This window comes from Meleagris gallopavo, chromosome Z (assembly GCF_905368555.1).
Source record: "Meleagris gallopavo chromosome Z, MGAL_WU_HG_1.1, whole genome shotgun sequence".
Taxonomy (NCBI): Eukaryota; Metazoa; Chordata; class Aves; order Galliformes; family Phasianidae; genus Meleagris; species Meleagris gallopavo.
In genome coordinates this window covers 27,330,442-27,349,613 of record NC_139435.1, presented here as the reverse complement: position 1 = coordinate 27,349,613, position 19,172 = coordinate 27,330,442, and the positions used below count along the sequence as shown (strand labels likewise).

The 19,172-nt window shown below is 37.1% G+C and overlaps 1 protein-coding gene across 3 annotated transcripts in view; it reads right to left on the bottom strand.

The window, feature by feature from the left end:
* The window catches only part of SLC1A1 (solute carrier family 1 member 1), a 53,460-nt gene that overhangs the window by 11,111 nt on the left and 23,177 nt on the right, over positions 1 to 19,172 (bottom strand). For all 3 annotated transcript variants that reach the window (XM_085212786.1, XM_010725627.4, XM_085212784.1), the window contains exons 3-8: positions 11,472 to 11,564; positions 9,798 to 9,912; positions 7,815 to 7,857; positions 6,413 to 6,520; positions 3,687 to 3,871; positions 1,612 to 1,719 (exon numbers count right to left, since the gene is read on the bottom strand). In XM_085212786.1, coding sequence (XP_085068912.1) covers positions 1,612 to 1,719; positions 3,687 to 3,871; positions 6,413 to 6,520; positions 7,815 to 7,857; positions 9,798 to 9,912; positions 11,472 to 11,564 — 652 coding nt within the window. The remainder of the gene's footprint in view (positions 1 to 1,611; positions 1,720 to 3,686; positions 3,872 to 6,412; positions 6,521 to 7,814; positions 7,858 to 9,797; positions 9,913 to 11,471; positions 11,565 to 19,172) is intronic.

The following is a 19,172-nucleotide window of genomic DNA, read 5'->3' as shown; positions in this document are numbered from 1 at the left end:
TTGGCGAATGTACTATGCCTCCTACTTTGAATTTTCTCCTCTGTGACTGCTAATACATCCTGCCTATGATGCTGCTATGATAAAAAATTGACAAGCTGAAGACACTTAGTGGCCAACTGCAGCAAAGACATGAGAGCAGGTTTGTCCAACCTGGGGCCTGCAGGCTGCATGCAGCCTGGCCCAGCCTGTCCTGCAGCTACCCTCTGCCCTGCAACATCATGGCAGTATCTCTTCCCCACTAAACAGCCTGGTACAACCCCAAGCACACACCCATTGTTCAGCAACAAGCAAACATTAAATGGAAACTTAAGTAAACCAGCATTATGTGTAACACAAACATAAATTGCATTCATCTCTGTAACATTTTGGAAAAGTGGAGATTCAGTGATATTTTTAAAGCTTCTTCGGAAGTCGTACATATTAACTGATTTTTCAAAATGCTGGCTTATGCTTAAATGTAAACACAATAACTTTGAATTAAATATTATTATCTAGCAGAAAATTATGCAGAAAAGAGATCCTTCTTGATTTTGTTATGGATTTATTGCATTTAAGATCAACATATTCCCCTTCTCTTTCTTTGGTTGTCAGAAAGCCTGTAAATGACTTTTGAAGAAAATAGCATGCATATATACAAAGAAGGGAGATAGAAGCTATTGAACAACTTTGGATAGAGCTTCTAGACAAAACATGAGTAAGTTACTAATATAGCGAAGGAATTATAGGAGTGAATGCTAGGGCAATGAACCAAGGCAGCCTAGAAGCTATGCTTCACTGAACTGAAAATAGCAATTTAAATGCATTTGATTTATCAGGACCATAATAATCATTTATTTTTCCAAAGAGTTGTTTTTTTTTTGTTTTTTGGGGTTTTTTTTGGTAGTAATTTTCTTCGGAGATATATAATGATCTAGTATTACAATCTTTATCATTTAGAGCAGTTAAGCTGCCCCTTCTCAATTTTCAAATCTGCAAAAGGTTTTCTGTCAGTGCCTCTGCCTCGTATTGCTCTCCACAGTCAGAGGACTACAGAAAGAATAGCAAAGATGTTTTGATGCTTGGCTATGTTATGCAGTTAACAACTGCTGGTTTTGCAGCTTCACCAGCTACTTTTCTGTTGAAAGATAAACTAACAGCATGATCTGTCAGTATCAGCAACCTGCTCTGTGTCAAGGTGAGAAGTGCTCAAAGCCATTTGGGCTTAGCATAATTTATTGAATAATGCATTCATAATGCGTTTGTATAGGGCAGCAGAACTGACACACTGTGGGTTCTGAGGTCCCATACTGATTTCTAACTTCATTCTGATATTCCTGTATGTTCAATGGCCTAGAAAGCTCCTTTTAGTCATAATTCATACCCTTACTCTTTCCCAACTTCTAGTTTCTAAAAGAAACATTTCTACTTTCAAAAATGCAGTGACATAATCTGTTCCAGCATCAACATGAAAAGATAAAATAATAAATACAACAATAGCTAAAAAAAAACACTCATTTTTGGAAATTTTTATATTTGACCTAGAAGGCACTGGTTATTGTGGATAATTAAACTGTAATCAACTGAATTCTCTAAATTCTATATATTTAATATCATTTTTAGAGTATGACATACCCACTTAATACCGTAGCCATATAAAGACCCAGTTTACGAAAGATTTCCCAGTCCTCAACTTCTATTATCTTCCCAGCAATTAAAAACACAATACCAATTGGCATATACCTAGAGAGCAAAAATAGAACAATTAAAAATCTATTCTCAGAAACACTTCATGCTCATCAAATAATAATGTCTTGTGCAGTGTAACTATTTAAAACAGTTTGAAGAATTTCTTTTGATATTGTATTATACATCTGATTTTACTCGCATGAAGGAAAATTACATTAGAGGTGAAGAAAAAATACTGAGAAAGAATAAATTTAACTCTGTGTATAGTCTAACTGCATGGCATGGTGTCACAGAAGTTGGGGAAAGGAGTAAGTTTTGTCCTACTGTAGAAAATTAGTGGTTATAATCTTATTTGGAAGTGGACATTTCAGGGCTGAAGCTAAAGCGCTCTCTGAAATCACAGAGATGTGAAAGGACTCCAGCTCTTCCAGGAGTTGTCCTATAGCACTAGAGGCCATGTGTGAATCACTTGCATAAGGGAATGATTTTAATATGTTGGGATAGCACATAATCAGTGCATTTCCTGGTGGAGGGCTTCTTTCTACAGTGAGTGCACAGAGCCATTTCTAGCAGTAATGAATAGCTGCATGGGCTGTGGCCTGCAGCAGACAGATTTAAGGCAAAATCAAAAGGCTTACACTAGCACCAGCTCTGCGTCATTCCTTTTAGCACCACAGAGCAGGCTGTGACACAGACAAGATGACAATTTCCAATTAATCTATAAATTTGTGAATTTATGAAAATTATACATTTAGAATTTTTAATTGCTTATTTATAAAAATGTCTGTGCTTTACCTCATGAATGAAGTAGTACTTTCTCCCTGTAATGGGGGATGCAAATGTAGATTTCTAGTTTCTGCTGAGCTCTGAAAGGGTGAAAGTAGAACTAGTTCCTCACATTGTCAGTGTCCAAGGTTACCTTATTTACAGCAACAGCTCCCATACTTCTAGAGACATAAATACGAAGCCTATAGCTACTAACTTGGGCACATGAAAAACAAGGGATAGTCAGCATATGGGGAGAAACCTGTATCTGTATCCTGTGCTAACTCTAGAGCATTGTTAGCTGCAGAGTGAGGCAGCCTATTCCACAGGGCTTTAACTCAGTTGGGAACTGGATGAGCTCAGAGCAAGCTGCAGAGATAAAATTACCTCTCTCTAAAGGTAGACAGAAATGTGCGGCTAAGCTTTCAATATTCTTACTGTTTTGCAGAAACTTCAGTGTGCTGGAATGGAGAGAAAATCCAGGAAAGGAAGAGATTTGCTAAGTTACTTTCAGAGTGAAATAGGCAAGTACGAGCAGAGAACCATAGTAAAATGGAATGTGCTTGCATGTAGGATCAAAATCTGGAAAGAACACAGTGATACTCATCCTGTAATTGTGATTTGCTCAACAACTACTGTAGAGACACAAATTTTGTTAATTGCTATGAAATCCAATGAAATACTATCAGATAAGTTGCTGCACTTTTTTTTATTTCTGTCTGGGAACATCATGTGAGAATATTTTGAGAATGTTATCTCACAAAGCCTAGAAGCACAAGATAAATGATGCCAACTGTATCTTGCATATAACTGCAGATTTTGCTCAGTTATGTGGCTTGTACATTAATTTATATTTCTAAATGAACTTAACTCCAAGAACAGTTACCCTCTGAACACAATAGGGAGTAGTGTTCAAGACTGAGGAGGCCATGTGGGTACTGATGCTTCTACAGACCTCCAATCATCAGCACAGTTGCACAGTCTTGATATGCTCTTCTAGTGAGAATGTCTGAAAAACTTGTGTACTACTGGCACTGTTTTTAGTATATAGTAAGTGGAAGCCTTGTCTCTAGTTTCCTGAAAAGGATCAAAATATGTAGAATGAAACTGCTTACCAGCCTTCCTTTAAAGCTGCTTGCTGAAAAGCATATATACAAAAGCAAACTTGAAGTATAAGTTCTCTCCTATATTTTCACTTAAAGATAGAATTCACTTAAAGAAGTTGTTAGAAAATGCCAGTACATCCTTAGACTTACCACATAATTATCTGAACTATCCTCATTGTCGCTTCATTCAGTGCATTGAAAAAATCCACTAGCACTCGTCCTTTGTCTCCCATTTTCCCAATAACCATTCCAAAAACAAGACAAAAGACGATCAAGCCAATAACATTGATGCCATCAGAATACATGCCCACGATCTTATATTCTTGAGTTTTGTTCTGTATATCAGATTCAAGGCAGAAAAGTTACAATCTGAAAACACTGAGTTTACTTTAAAGTGCTCTTAAATGAAAACACAGTTAGACCTTCTTTGAAAAGACATAGAGCTTTACCCCAAACACTGGGGGAGCCTTTAAAAGTTGTATATTTTAGACCTATACAGCAATCCAACCAAATCTTAGATGAGAGTAAAGCAACTTTCTACAAACTTCTGACACAAAGAATAGCAAAGTATATTCAGTCATGCCTTCAATATATTTAAGACTTACTTCCTGCTATAGGAAACAGAACCCAACTGACATAGAATCCTTGTGATCACTTCTAAGGAAGTCAAGGTCTTTTGCCCAGATTTATTAAAACAGTCAATTGTGTAAGAATTGGGATGATGCTGTCCAATTTTGCCTTCAGTTAGAAATCTATTTTTCAGCTGAAATCAGTGAAATTGCATAATTTATAGAAGAATCAGAAGCGTATCACATAAAAAAAAACCATACTAACTAGGTAGGCATTTGCGCACTCCTTTGTTTGTGTAATATTCATATATGAAAGACAGAATTATTTACTGCATTCAAGATTTAATTCTTGTCCTTTCAAATAGACCATATTCTCATGATTTTAATACATTCAAGACGAAATTTGGAAAAGGTACAGTAAAAAGAACATTGACCTGCTATTGTTCATAGTTCTGTGTTTATGGTATATTGAATTCCTTTCTTACTGTCCTCTAATGTAATTAAAGGATTTACAAACTCTCAAAACCCACAAGCATTCAAATGAGAGACTTGCTAGACATCTTCTTTACTTTCGCCTTTTTTTTTCTTTTTTCAGAATAGCAAGCTATTATATAACAAATGTTTTCTACTCTGCTTTCCATTTCAAAAATTTTTATTATGATTTTCTATTCATTTCTTTCTGGGATACTCAGTTACTTCATTGCTGCTTAAGCACCTTCTGCTGATAAATATGCAGCCTTCCAGTAATAAGTGTTCTCCTTAATTTCTCAGCAAATTGACAATTAATTTGCATATACATTTAATGGAGTATATAAATCCACTATTTTCTTATATAATATACTAACTTAATGTTGCTCATTTATCAGCAGAGCCTTCACGCTTTTTTAAACATACTTTAAGATCCTCAAAATCACCACTAGAATTTACTTACTTCATTTTATGCCTTTCCTAAAATATATCTATGTACCATCACAGAATCACAGAACCACAGAATGGCCAGGGTTGGAAGGCACCTTAAGGATCATGAATCTCCAACCCCCCTGCCACATGCAGGGCCACCAACCTCCACATTTAATACTAGACCAGGCTGCCCAGGGCCCCATCCAATCTGCCCTTGAACACCCCCAGGGACGGGGCATCCACAACTTCTCTGGGCAGCCTGTTCCAGCACCTCACCACTCTCTCTGTAAAGAATTTTCCCCTGACATCCAACCTAAATCTTTCCTCCCTCAACTTAAAACCATTTCTCCTTGTCCTGCAGTTATCTATTCTTTCAAAGAGTTGATTTCCCTCCTGTTTGTAGGCTCCCTTTATGTACTGAAAGGCTGCAATGAGGTCACCCTGCAGCCTTCTTTTCTCTAGGCTGAACAAGCCCAGCTCCCTCAGCCTGTCTTCGTAGGGGAGGTGCTCCAGTCCCCTGATCATCTTCATGACCCTCCTCTGGACCCTCTCCAACAGCTCCCTGTCTTTTTTTGTACTGGGGGCTCCAGACCTGGACACAGTACTCCAGATGGGGCCTCACAAGAGCAGAGTAGAGGGGGACAATCACTTCCCTGTCCCTACTGGCCACCCTCTTTTGATGGAGCCCAGGATACCATTTGCCTTCCAAGCTGCAAGAGCACATTGCTAGCTCATGTTGAGTTTTTCATCCAGCAGGACCCCCAGGTTCTTCTCCACAGGGCTGCTCTCAAGGACTGCTCCTTCCAGTCTGTATGGATGCCTGGGATTCCTCCGGCCCAACTGCAAAACTTTGCACTTTGCTGTGTTGAACCTCATCAGGTTCACCCGGGCCCACTTTTCTAGCCTGTTGAGGTCCCTCTGAATGGCATCCCTTCCTTCTACCATGTTAACTGCATGTCAGCCATGTCCTTACTTATCTCAATCACTAGCTTCAATATCAGTGCTTAAACTGAGCTTCTAAAAAAGACGGAGATTGTCTTTTACATGGTCTGATAATGATAGGACAAGAAGTAACATTTTAAACCTAAAAGAATGGAGATTAAGATTAGATATTAGGAAGATATTCTTCACTCACAGAATGGTGAAGCACTGGCACAGGCTGCCCAGAGAAGCTGTGGATGCCCCATCCCTGGAAATGTGAAAGGCCGGGCTGGATGAGTCCAGGGCAGCCTGATCTAGTGAAAGGCAACTCTGCTCATGATAGGTGGGTTGGAACTGAATAGTCTTTAATACCCCTTCCAACCCAAGCCATCCTATGGTTCTATGATAACAACTACATCAAATTTAATCTATATTCTTCCTTCTCACTTCCCATATTACTATGAAATATAACAATAAAGGTCGCACCTCCAAAACTTCTGCTGTCGTAGCAGTTGTAACAAGTTCTTCTGTAAATGTGGAGCTGTTTTTATCCACACCGGTTGTAGCTTCCACTTTTTCACGTTTGGTTTTATACTGAAAAAGTTGTTTCAAAAACAAAAGATGTGATTTAGAAATATGAGGAAACTGAAGAACAAACAAAGGCATAGTTGCCCACTAAAAATAGGGGGAAAATGAAGCAACCTGACATACACACACATTATTTCCCAATTAATGTGAGCCACCATTTTCTTTTTTCTTTGGATTCTGTTTATGAAAAAAGTGATTCACAGTAATCTGCTATAAATCCTGCTCTCCAGATTCCTAGGCATCTGGTGGATCTGCTGCAGTCTTGCAGGGGATGAGACATAGCTCCAGTCAAAGACAAAGGGATTTTTTGCTGAGACAATTAGTGTGGAAAGAATCACTGACAACCGCTCTAGAAATGGTCTGTTGTGCTGATGCACCTTATTCAACCCACACTGCTTTCATCTTCTACACCAATGGAGCAGGTGTGACAGTCTCACTGTCTATAAAGGATGCTTACACCAATATTGCTATTATGTGGCCTGTAAAAAGATGAACTACTTTTGTTTTTTTCTAAAAGGTTTAGTACAGGGTTTTATAGCTCAACAAGACACAAGATTTGCCCTTAAATTTGTTAACAAATGAAATAATCTGCATGGAGAAGTTTTGTAAACTGGAAGAGACTCAGTGTTGTGAGCAGAAGGACAGTTTCTGATTCCCATTTTCTGATGGGAAAGGCAAACTACCTCACATGCAAACTTCAGAGTAACTGGTAGGAAGCCACTGGAGAAAACAAAAAGGAAACACAGAGATAATCACAAAATACAGTTGGATATATTTATGGATAAAGATGATTGAATCTGAAGTAAGTTTATACAGACAAAGGTTTCCTTTTCCATCCTCCAAATCTCACTGCTTCCAGAAGAGATGTCTCTTTTCCCTCAACATCAATAATCAATTCTAGAAATGGACAGTAGATGTGAGATAAAGTGGTGTGAGGGCTTAGTTACACAGATTACATCAATAACAGACAATTTTTAAGAACTAGGAAGTAAATTCTCATGACGTGGTTCTTGTAATTCTGCCTGTCTCAGAATGGAAGAATATATTCACACAATGGCTGAATTCTGCATTCAAGTCCTAAAAAGGATATTTTTGCAAAGGCTGATCCAGAGCTGACAACAGAGTATTTATCATAATGGAAACAAAACCAAGATGCCTTAAAAAAAGTATTTCAATGGGAGACTAAGTTAATACTGGCCTTCTAAGAATTCTTGTATTATATAATTTTGGTGGACATAAAAGAAAAATTTGCAGTCAGCAGTGAAAATTATAGTAACAAAAAAAGGGTATTTAAACTTACCTGTTGAAAACAGGCCTGGACAAGATTTTCTGGGAACATATTCCTATTTTTAAAAGTAGAGGTATTTTAACATTAGACTTCAAACATTGTTTATCTAAATAAAATGATAAAATCTGATGCTTTATAGATCAGATTGTGCTTCTTTATACAGAGAAAAATGGAGTTTGCACTGACAGATTCAATCCTGAAAAATCAAAGATTTGGGACTTCTAATGATCAGTCTGTTTCTGTACTTCAGATTCTTTGAGCTTTTTTTTTCTTTTTTTTTTTTTTTCTGCTGTGTCACCTCCTCCAATTGCACAAGGAATACAGGAGACAGTTTGAAGTCTTTCAGGTGACTTGTAAAATGTATGCTGGAGAAAAAGAATATGGGAGTACCACATATTTAGTGTTCTACTGTAGTTTTGAAATCATAAATTAATCTTGATGATGAAAGATTTCCATTTGTTATTCCAACATCAATTTTTCACTGAAAAGTTAGGAAATAAGGTCAGAAGCAATGCAATCCAGTTGAATTCCAGTGCCAAATTTCAACATTAAAACAATTGCAGAAAACGGGTGTTTATCGAATAACCAACCTTGTACAAAGAAAATAAGTTTCTATAACGCAGGAGAAATTTTTACGTCTTTTTAAGATCTTGTACAAACTCTTTGACCTTATTTTTCAAGTTTTTAAAGCAAAATTTAATTGAAAGCAAGAGTAGTTTTTACAAGCTTGGGATTTTCACCAGTCTTTACGTGACAGTTTGGATTTGGATCTTAAATCTGATTAATATGTAGAAAAAATAATTGTAATTCCCTTTAAACAGAATTTTAGATCTCAACTGTAACTCCTAATTTACAGTCTTACATTTGTTTACCATGAACTGTAGTAAAAACCCAAAGTAGTCTAAATTATGGTTCACTCTGCTTCTTGCTATAGACAGATATTTTTATGCAATGATTTTCATCAGCTCTTTTAATGTGCATGGACATATTAATGTGGAAGTTACTGGTAACAGACTGCATTTGGTTTTCTTAAGCAGTTGATCACACAGTGCCTCAATTTATTCCTGCTGCAAATGACCACGAGGAATTAAATGAACCTTCCAAGGAACTGCAGGATGAGACAGAAGCTGGGACAACTGTGGATTGTCACATGTGTGACTATGGGGTTGAGATCTGCTCATGCCAAAGAGGCATACCTTGATCGGGGCTGAGACAGATGCATCAGAGGGCCACAAACATTTGCTGTTAAATACAATTCTTTCAAGACATGTACATATATACACCTATATATGGGTATATATGTACATATAACAAATGTCAAACAACTGTGAATCTAGAGTTGTATCTACGAATGTCTTAATTTCATGAAATTAAGAATGCTAAGAAGATCACTTTTAGATAGAATGCAGTTAATCTTATGTGATAGATTACTAAAAAATGCTAGAGGGTAGGAATAGTGTTATAGAGTAGAGACCAGTGGAGTTGGAAAAAAAAATAATCCTCAGAAACATTTGTGAGGAAACAGTAAGTACTTAGCCACTACTACTGTTTTTGTTGATTTTACCAAATTCCTTAAACAAATTAGAATTTGTGCAGTTCCAATCAATCCTGAAAATCTGCTTAAATCTTTTCCAGAGTTTTCTAGGGGATGCTTTATTCTAACCATTTTACATATCTAATACATACCAGGATACTACAGAGAAAAGACTTGTGATAAGGTTCCCTTAGAAAATGTTGATGCGACATATTTTAACAAACCACTTGAAAGTTGCTCTAAAATGTCAAACCTGCTAGCAAACAAGTTATTCTCTCCTTATTCATTCCAACATCATTGGAAAGCATGTTTATTGTATTATGCATTATGACTTTTTAATTATTTGTTATTATCATTATTTATTTATTATTTATATATTTTTAATTATTATCATAGTAAACAACTTTATCATTATTTTATACCCCAAAACATGGAAACAACAACAACAACAAAAAACTCACCTGATCAGATCCAGCATGGCATCAACAGTACTGACTTCCAGGGTGCTGCCCACTCTGTCTATTTCATCTGCTGTTTGAGGTACTCCAGGTTTAATGGTCACAACTAAGACAATCCCTACAGAAGGAGAACCAGAAGAGCTCACACTGCAAACAGAGGCACTGGTGCCTCTTGCTAATGTAAAGCATCCTGTATAGCAAATTCTTCATGAATTAAATTCATTAAATTCTATTTGTTTCAGTAAAACTAGTCTATAGCTAGTAATATATAATGTATATATATCTATAATGTAACATAAAGAACTTATGTTTCACTTTGAAACAGAATAAAATAAAAATTTCTGGGCAGGAAATGTTAGGTCTAATATTGTGACTATAGAAATCAAGAACTAATTTTTAATTGACATTAGGGCTTCATTTTAGGCATTTTTAATGTTACATGAAATACTAGTATTTTCCAGATATACACTTTTTTTGTTTGTTTGTTTGTTTTTAACAAAGCAAACAAACCAAAAGTAAATCAGACTACTAAATCTCACTGCAGCAAGGACAAGGCATCTAGATGTCCTTCAGCAAGATACAAATAAAACTTTCTAATGACAGCCATGAATAAAAGCAGAATTGCATTTGTGTAACTTTGTACAGTAAAACAAGTAATATTTAACTCTGGAGGTTGTCTAGTTTAATTCCTCTCCCAGGGCTGGGACAATTCCAAAGTTAGATCCATGTACAACATGTCAGTATTTATTAAACCTTCCTCACTGTGTATTCATTTGGAATTTCCAGACAGATGAGATACTATCCTCCCCAGTGACATATTATTCTCTGTAATGTGACATCGAGGAACGATTCAAGTCTGATATGTCTGTATGTGATTTTTTTTCTATTGTTAAATATTGCTTTGCTTTACAAACAGACAACATACAACGCACATATAGTCCTTCAAATAACTATACAACAGTTTATTTTCAGTGGGTGATAGGGTGATATCTGTGCACAGTATTCACTCAGGTTCATCAGAACACAATGATAAGCCATAAGTGACATGGCAGCTGACAGCAGAGAGTTTAATTCTATTTCCTATTTAAAAACACAGCCTGAAGATGTCTAGTTATGTAAATGTATATGATTTCAAGGCTTCTTGTAGGGAATGAACTTTCTGCGAGAGATCTGGACTTCAGAGTTGTCGAAGTGGAGACTGGCACTGGCAGAGAAGGTAACAACATTTTAAGAAGGGAACGGAGTGACAAGGACAGCAGTATTTTCTCTCACTTTTTCAGGCAGAAAATACAGATACAGATAATACTTTCTTGCGTCTGAGAATCTATCACTGCTATTGAGGAAATTTACTTTTTAGTTAAGAAAGGCCTTAAAAAGGGCAAGATGTTCACTCCTATTTCCACTGCTGGTCACTGTTTACCTAACTAGACAGCTCCTAATCTTGCCTGTAATTTAAAGCAAAACTGCCTGCGATATACCTGTTCGATACGAACACAGTTCCACCATGAATAGCAGGACTAAATTTTCCTTGCATCTGGCTACAAGTGTGTATAATAATGTCTGCATAATTCCTGTCTCTTCTCACCAGGCTGTCTTGGTAAACTAGTACTGTCACAGTACTGTATACTTTTAATTAGGCAATGCTGAGTATTTTAACATATAAGCATCACAGAGTACCTAGTATTACAGCAATGACTGTAGTGCAGAAGTAATATATGACAGCTCGCAAACCAATCTTCCCTGAAACGCTGGAATCCAAAGCAGCAACTCCTGAAAAAAGAACCACAAAACAAAATGCTAAAAAATAGTCTAAGAAGAAAATTAATACTTTTGTAGAAGCTTAACTCTATTCAGTAAATATTTTCTTATTCTAGATATTTCTTAACTGTTAATTGCCAGTTGCATTTCTGAAGAATCACTGTAACAGCATTTGCTTCTGGTTCTTTGCAGTGGTTTACTGGATTTTTCTAGGAAAGGTAATGAGTATTTTCTGATTCCTTGATGTTGTTGAGGAATTAGACTTCTGTTTAACGAAATTACGTTGCAATCTATTTGTCACTTAAATAATAAGTTCACTTTCATCAAATCTGTGATGTTTCAGTTTTAAAACTAAAGGAAGAAGGAAGGGAGCTGCTGAGGTCACAGGCTGTTCAAAGGCATACACAGACATGCATGTCAGGCTTATTCCTAGCAGGTTTGCCTGTGTTACCAGGTGTAGTTACTTTTTTTTTTTTTAACTAAGTTCCTTCTGCAGGCAGGCAGTACCCACTCTTCACTAGGAACTCAGAGCAGCTTTTGTTAAAGGAGGCGGGGAAAGTGCTGAGAAAGGTGTTACTCTGAGGTCAGTTTAGCTTCTGGTAAAAAATATTACATAAGACTGTTTGGGAAATACCTTTTAATTGTTTAGAAGTTTTACAATACCGTCTGTAGGCATACAATTCAATAACCAGGGCAAAATGAGCATTGTGACTGTAAAACTTGACTGACTATAATCACATTAGTTAATAATTCACTACTATATTTTTATTACACACTTGTGATCCTTTTATATTTTTATGTTTATTGAGTCAGATTATCAAAAACTGGCCAGATTCTTTTTTATAGAAAAGTAGAAGTACCTTGAGGATATTTAGTCTCAGAGTTGCATAACTTCGCATTAAGAATGAAGTTTCAGAAGCTATGGAGGAAAGCACTGAAGATTTCTAATGATAAACTTTCTGATCTTTGAGCTGAGAAGGGAGTTCAGCAAGCATACTTTAATTGTGTGTTAAAACCTGTTTCAAAAGATATACTACAGCAGCAACAACTTGTGCCTAGAGCATTCATATAATGCCTTACTTGTACTGTTAATTGTTACTGAAAATGCAAACAACCCTGGGAATGAAGGTTATTTTATCATTTATTTGATGATATTGAGGATATATTTTCCACAGACAGTATATATAGTTAGATTGATTGCAGAAGAACTACATATATATGCAGAAATCATGATGTAAAGACTATCACACTTGTACAGCAAATAATAATTTTAAAAAATTTATTAATATTGCAATGGAACACAGATCAATGCACAGAAAAAAGCACTGCCACAGCTATTATAGGAGGCTGTGAGCACAGAGCTTGTTTGAGGTGCAAACAACACAGTGGACATACAATCAGGGCCATAATTTTCATTTCTCATGTTGGCAATTATTTAAAATCAAGTGGAAAGGAAGACATTCACATTGTGGTGAGCTAAGCTGTGGCAATTATGATAATAAGAAGTCTGGGGATTAATAATAATAAATAATGGGTTCTGTGGACAATAGAAGAACTGATTTCAATGACTGTCCATGCTGGAACTTTTCACATCTTCTCTATTAACACAGATGATGTTACATTGTGTTTAAAGAAGAGCAAAATGTTACTGCCAAAGATCCATATTTTATAATAAATAATTGATTTCTAAACTAAATCTTGCTGTATATACTGTCAGTATTGATTAGATAGCCAGCAGAAGTAAGACAATACTCTTCTCACAGGCAGGATTTCTTCACAAAGCTTGCTTTACAATATTATGCCTGATAGTCCTGCTGAGCCAGCCTACAGCCTAGTAATCATGCAGGGTTATTTCTCTGGAGTACTCACTTATAAGGATTCTACAATTAGCAAGATACCAAATTCCTGTGACAGCAATTCTAGTGGCTCCAAATGAAATCCTTAGCAAACTATTATATTTGCTGGAGGTACAGAGGCATAATTAAGAGTAATCTTTGCCCCTGCATTTTTGAGCTGGGTAATGATTCTGTTAGTGAGTGAGCTCTTCTACAATCTAGCTTGTGCAGATTGCATGGCAGTGTAAACTGCCATGTTGGTGCTGTTTTCCTACAAGCTATAAAAACACGCAAATAATTCAGGCAGACATGACTAAGTACAAGCATGCTCTTAGTATGACAGGTGTGGCATTTTTTAGGAAGACAGCTGTATTCGGCAACAAAACTGCATTCAGGATTATAATTGCATTTGGGAATGAAGTAGCATCCATTCTACAGACAAGTCTGCACGAGTTTACTTTGTTAATGTAGGAAAACACAATATATAAAAGTAGCTATTTTTCCTGACATATCTCACTGCCATGAGTGAGTAATTGACAGTATTTTATATTTGATGATTACGGGGGCTTCTTCTCAAACCAATTAAGAATATAATTTCCATTGAAAACACATCATGGCTTTGTAATTTATTTGCAAATAACTGAACGATTTGATGAGAACAAACAAAACATACAGCTGACTTAGCCTGTATGAAAACTTCTTCCTCTAATTAAGATGGCACATCCCCTACTCAAAATGGAAAGCCTGAAGTGATGTAAATAAAGACTACAAAACAACTATAGTTAACAACTTTTATACTATGGACTGTCACTAAACTTTTATATCTATTTTATTTGAACTTTCCCTCCCTTGACCCATCCCTGAGTTTTATATTGTTTAAGTAGGTTTGAGAGGATTCTGTAAATGTAGTTTACAGAATTTTATTATGTATGATGGATTCTCCTTTATACTTGGGCATTTCAAAATTACTGTATTTCAAATTAATTCTTAAATTTTCGTTCAATAGATATTCTAATTTAGCCACAAACACTGAAGCATGGAATGCAGTTTTGTGGCTATAAAACACAAGTCTTAAGAGAGATGATCACAAAGATACATTAATTGATGTTAAAATCTATTAGTCTATCTAAATCTTATCTATATGTTTTCAGTAGAACAGAATAAGAATAAAAGCTTTAATAACTGAAGCCAAAGTTGGAAATCAATTGTCCAATCTCCTGCATCTCAGCTTCCATGTTTTCTATGTCTCCAACACAAAATTGTCTGTGTTGGTTTTATCTCTTTTTTTTCCTTCAGTGTTATCTACTTTACAAAACATAACAGTTGTAAACAAGTTTTTTTAAAAAAAAAACGAAACAAAGAGTGAAATGAATTCTCCCTTATCTTCTCTTTCTTGTTCCAGAACCTCAAGATCAAACCAAATCAAATGTTGCACTGCCTATGAATCTTATTTAAGAAAAGAATGGGAAAAATTACACAAATAATAATCATTTTGTCTGACAGGGTATTAGACAGAACCAAAACACAATAGGAATAAAGGATCTCACAGGAACCTCAACTGAACAAAAGAGGCATGCACTTTGGGTATTACATGCAGATATTCGGTGATCTGGAAGTGAACAGAGTCGCATTAAATACTAGAAACAATCCCAAGGCTCTTCTGATCTCTAGTGCTTATAATCATACCAGATGCCAAAGGGATAATACATCCTTAAGAGTTTGACGTACAATTGTAGACTTGCCCTAGCAGAGTACAAGGGTTTATGCTTCCAGATATTCTTTACCCATACAACATAAGAAACTGCATATATAGGTCGGTGGTGTGATTTTCTCTGTTCAACAGCAACAATCATACCTTATCACTCAGCCTTTTTTTTCTGCTCTAAAAATTCTAATGCCATCTTCTGCAGTACTTCCTAACTTATCACAGCTTCTAATAAGGCCAGAAGAAATCAAATGAAGATCAGCAGAAGATGACACAATCTGTTCCTTTCACCATATCACTTCATCTCCACAACACATTAATCATTAAGTATAATTAGCAAAAGGCTGGGCTGCTTATCTCCTTTTGCACCAGCACTACTCTTTTGTTATCAAGATGTGAGTTTTCCCTGTACAGAGATCAATACCACTTGTCCAGTTCCTAGCACTGTTGGCAGGCCTTTCCCTTTAAATGTCACTGTGTGCTGGAAGGAAAAGTCTAGCTAAAGGGCTTTCATACAGTTGCCAGCCACATCATAGCTTCTTCCTTGACACTGTTATTTTTTCCTCTCTTTCATAGCTAATAATACCTACATTGAGAAATAATTGAAAATTGGCAGACATCAGCTTGTATACAGTTCTCTCAAATTACCAATATCTAGTTCACTATTGTAACAAAAATAAGGAAATAAATGTTCTTAAGGAGTAGAATGCTATAGCTTTTACACCTTCTCATCTATAACTCAGAAGGTGATTAAAGAATGAAATGTAAAATTGTTGCCAATTGACTTAAGTCTTATTACTTTAAGTGAAGAATTCCAAATGCTAGAAGGCTCAATAAAGAATTCTAAACATTTCCCAAATTTCCACTTTTTAATTATCTCCCTTCTCCTGGTCCCTCACTTGTTTTGGGTCCCTCACTACATGAAAGACATAAGAGGCCCTGGAGCATGTCCAGAGAAAGGCAACAAAACTGGTCTTATGAAGAATGGCTGAGGAAAATAGGATTGTTTAATCTGGAGGAGGATCAGGGGAGACCTTATAACGCTCTACAACAACCTGAAAGGAGGCTGTGAGGAGTGGGGGTCAGTCTCTTCTCCTGTGAAACTAGTGACAGAACTAGAGATAGAACTCAAGTTGTGCCAGGGGAGGTTCAGCCTGGGTATTAGGACAAATCTCTCCTCAGAAAGTGTGGTTTGGTGCTGGGACAGGCTGCCCAGGGAGGTGGTGGAGTCACCATCCCTGGAGGTGTACAAGAAACATTTAGATGTTGTACTAAGGGACATGTTTTAATGGGGAAATATTGGTGGTAGGTGGATGGTTGAACTGGATGATCTTGGAGGTCTTTTCCAACCTTGGTGATTCTATGATTTTCTCCCTTTTTCAAAAACTCCCTCTGCAATATTGCCCCACGTGATGATGTCATCAGTGTATTGCAGGTGCTCAGAAGCTTCACCCTGCTCCACTGCAATCTGGATTAGCCTATTGAAGATGGTTGGGCTCTACGTTTCCACCCATGGGGTAAACAGTTCCAGGTATACTGAATGTCCCTTCCATTGAAGGCAAAGTGTGGCCTGCACTTTGCTGCCAAAGGGATGGAGAAGAATGCATTGGCAATATCAGCTGTGGCATGTCACCAGGCTACCTTTGGTTCCAGTTCACAGTGAAGTTCACCCAGCAGCATTTAACAGCAGTGTAACTTCATTCAGGCCATGATAGTCCACTGTCAGCCTCCACTCTCCACCTACTTTTCATACTGGTCATATGGAGCTGTTGAAGGATAAGCAAGTCTTGCTGATCATTACTTGGCTCTCAAGTTGACAGATCAGCTTATGAATGAGAATCAGTGAGTCCTGGTTAGTATAATACCGATGCCTGTGTACTGTTGCAGTAGCAACTGGCATCTGCTATTATTCTAGTTGCAGCAGTCCCACAATGGAAGGGTCCTCTGTAAAGGATGTGACTTTCTGCCACAGAACTGGTGAACATCTAGCTCTTTTGGAATCACGGATTGTATGAGGATCAAATACATTATCATACAGCATCTTCACCACAGCCAATAATTTGAATATCTCTGGTATCTCCAGACACGTTTTTCAGCAGTGATCCATTTAATTAGATTAGGCATCACATTTTTCTTTGAAAGGATCTCTCTCCTTCATGGCTGTAAGGATTCACTTCCAGAGGGTGCAAGCCTGATCACCCTTTTTGCCAATTGTTCTGTTAATGACTGGGTCCTCAGCAAGAGATCCCAGCTGGCAGGCTTCACTGCCCTCCAGACTTTCACTATAGGCTCCATTGTCTCAGCACTGGAGCTACCAGGTGACAACACTTTCATTTGGATATCGGCTAAAATCTTGTTACATGTCTTAAGTCTCAGTCAGTAACATGATTTTATGTTTTTTCACCAGTATTCCACGTTATAACAACATGCAGTGAGGTGGGAGTTAAACAGTTACTCCTGAAGTTCCATGGATTGTCAACATTTCCAGTTGCTTGGTCTCAGAAGAGAAGAATGAACCATAACTCCCAGAAGACTTCATTCTTCCATTTCTGTTTTCCATTCAGACAGAATGATAAAATGGACTAGAAGTCATGAAACTTCTCTCTTTGCTCCCTGGCTCTCACCAACAGCATTAGAATTAAGACTTCAGTTTTGGAAACTCTCTTCGGCATTTTATTTATTAGCTTCAATTTCAATCATATTGTATTATACTGTATTATTTCACATTCTGTTACTATATTTAGTAAATGAATTTTTTCTCCCTTTAGCTCACTGCTGCTGTTCTTTCTCATCAAGGCCCATCTCCCTACCTTTTCCTTTCCCCCCACATTTCTACAGAGCATGGATCCATGGGTCCCTTCTCACCCTTGTCACAAAACCAGGCTGAACAAGTCCAAACCATGACATTCAGGCTTAGAGTTTGGATCATTGCCATCTCTTCCTCATCTTTGTGTGTTTCAGATCATGTTTTGTCAGTGTTTTTTTCAATTTTTTTTTCCATTGCTTCATCCCCTTCCTCTTCCTCTACTTCTGTCTCCTCTTTCTTTTTCCTCTTTTCATTATAGACAAGATGACCTTCACTGCAACTTTCTTTCTCCTATAGAGGCAACACCAGTGCAGGTTTTTTTCTCCATTGCAAGTTCAGAGACACTCTCTTTCCCTTGTTAAGTGTTCAGTAGGGCTCGGTAGGCATAAGCCAGGCCCCACATAATTTGTGCCTCCCTAGATCTGCCAGAGCTACAATAGTCCTCTCTTAAATACTTGCCTCAATTTTCAGGGTGCCCACTTCTCTAATTTTTCTCCCAAATTCCTCCACATCCACTGCCATTCAGTGTTATTCAGCTTTGGGGAAGATCCATGACCAATACTGATACAGAGGAACACATTCAGGAAACATGACAATATCATTATGCTAGTTTGGACAGTCTAGAACTGTGTGAAAATTTCAAGGGGGAGAAAAGGAAAAATGTGAGAGGACTAAAAATTGAAAACATGTTTAAATATCTCTTGTTCCATTGGCAAAGTCCCTGAGAAGGTAGTGGAGTAAGTAAAAATATTGACACTCCTGGGAGTGTAATTTTTAATGCTTAACTGTGCTACATACCACACAAACACCAGATGTGTGTAACCATCAGTTCTCTTAAGCTGTCATATATATATATATAGCCCCAGAAAATAGAGTGGTTTTCTTAAGAAAAGCTCCAATAGGTTTTAAGTAACACAGTGTGAAGCATGGTGTGTGCAATTCCTTAAAAGATTGTGTTGAATGGGAGAAAAATCCAATTTTTGCTATTTTTAGCTATCAGCAGCAAGTTGGCATAGTGTGAAGATTTTTGTCCAAAATCACAGTATGCTCTGGTCAAATCTATTATCTTCACTGCTATCATGTCCCACACTGGGTACCAATAACAGTCACAGGTTGAATTCTTTTTCCATGCCGTGCAACAGAAACTTAGCTCTACTAGCCCTCTCCACCCACAAGTCCTCCCCAAAGGAAGCCAGAAGAGAAGTGAGAAGGGCGAGATGCTGCTCGACAGAGATAAAGAGAACACTATTATATTAAAAATAGTAAAGGAATGT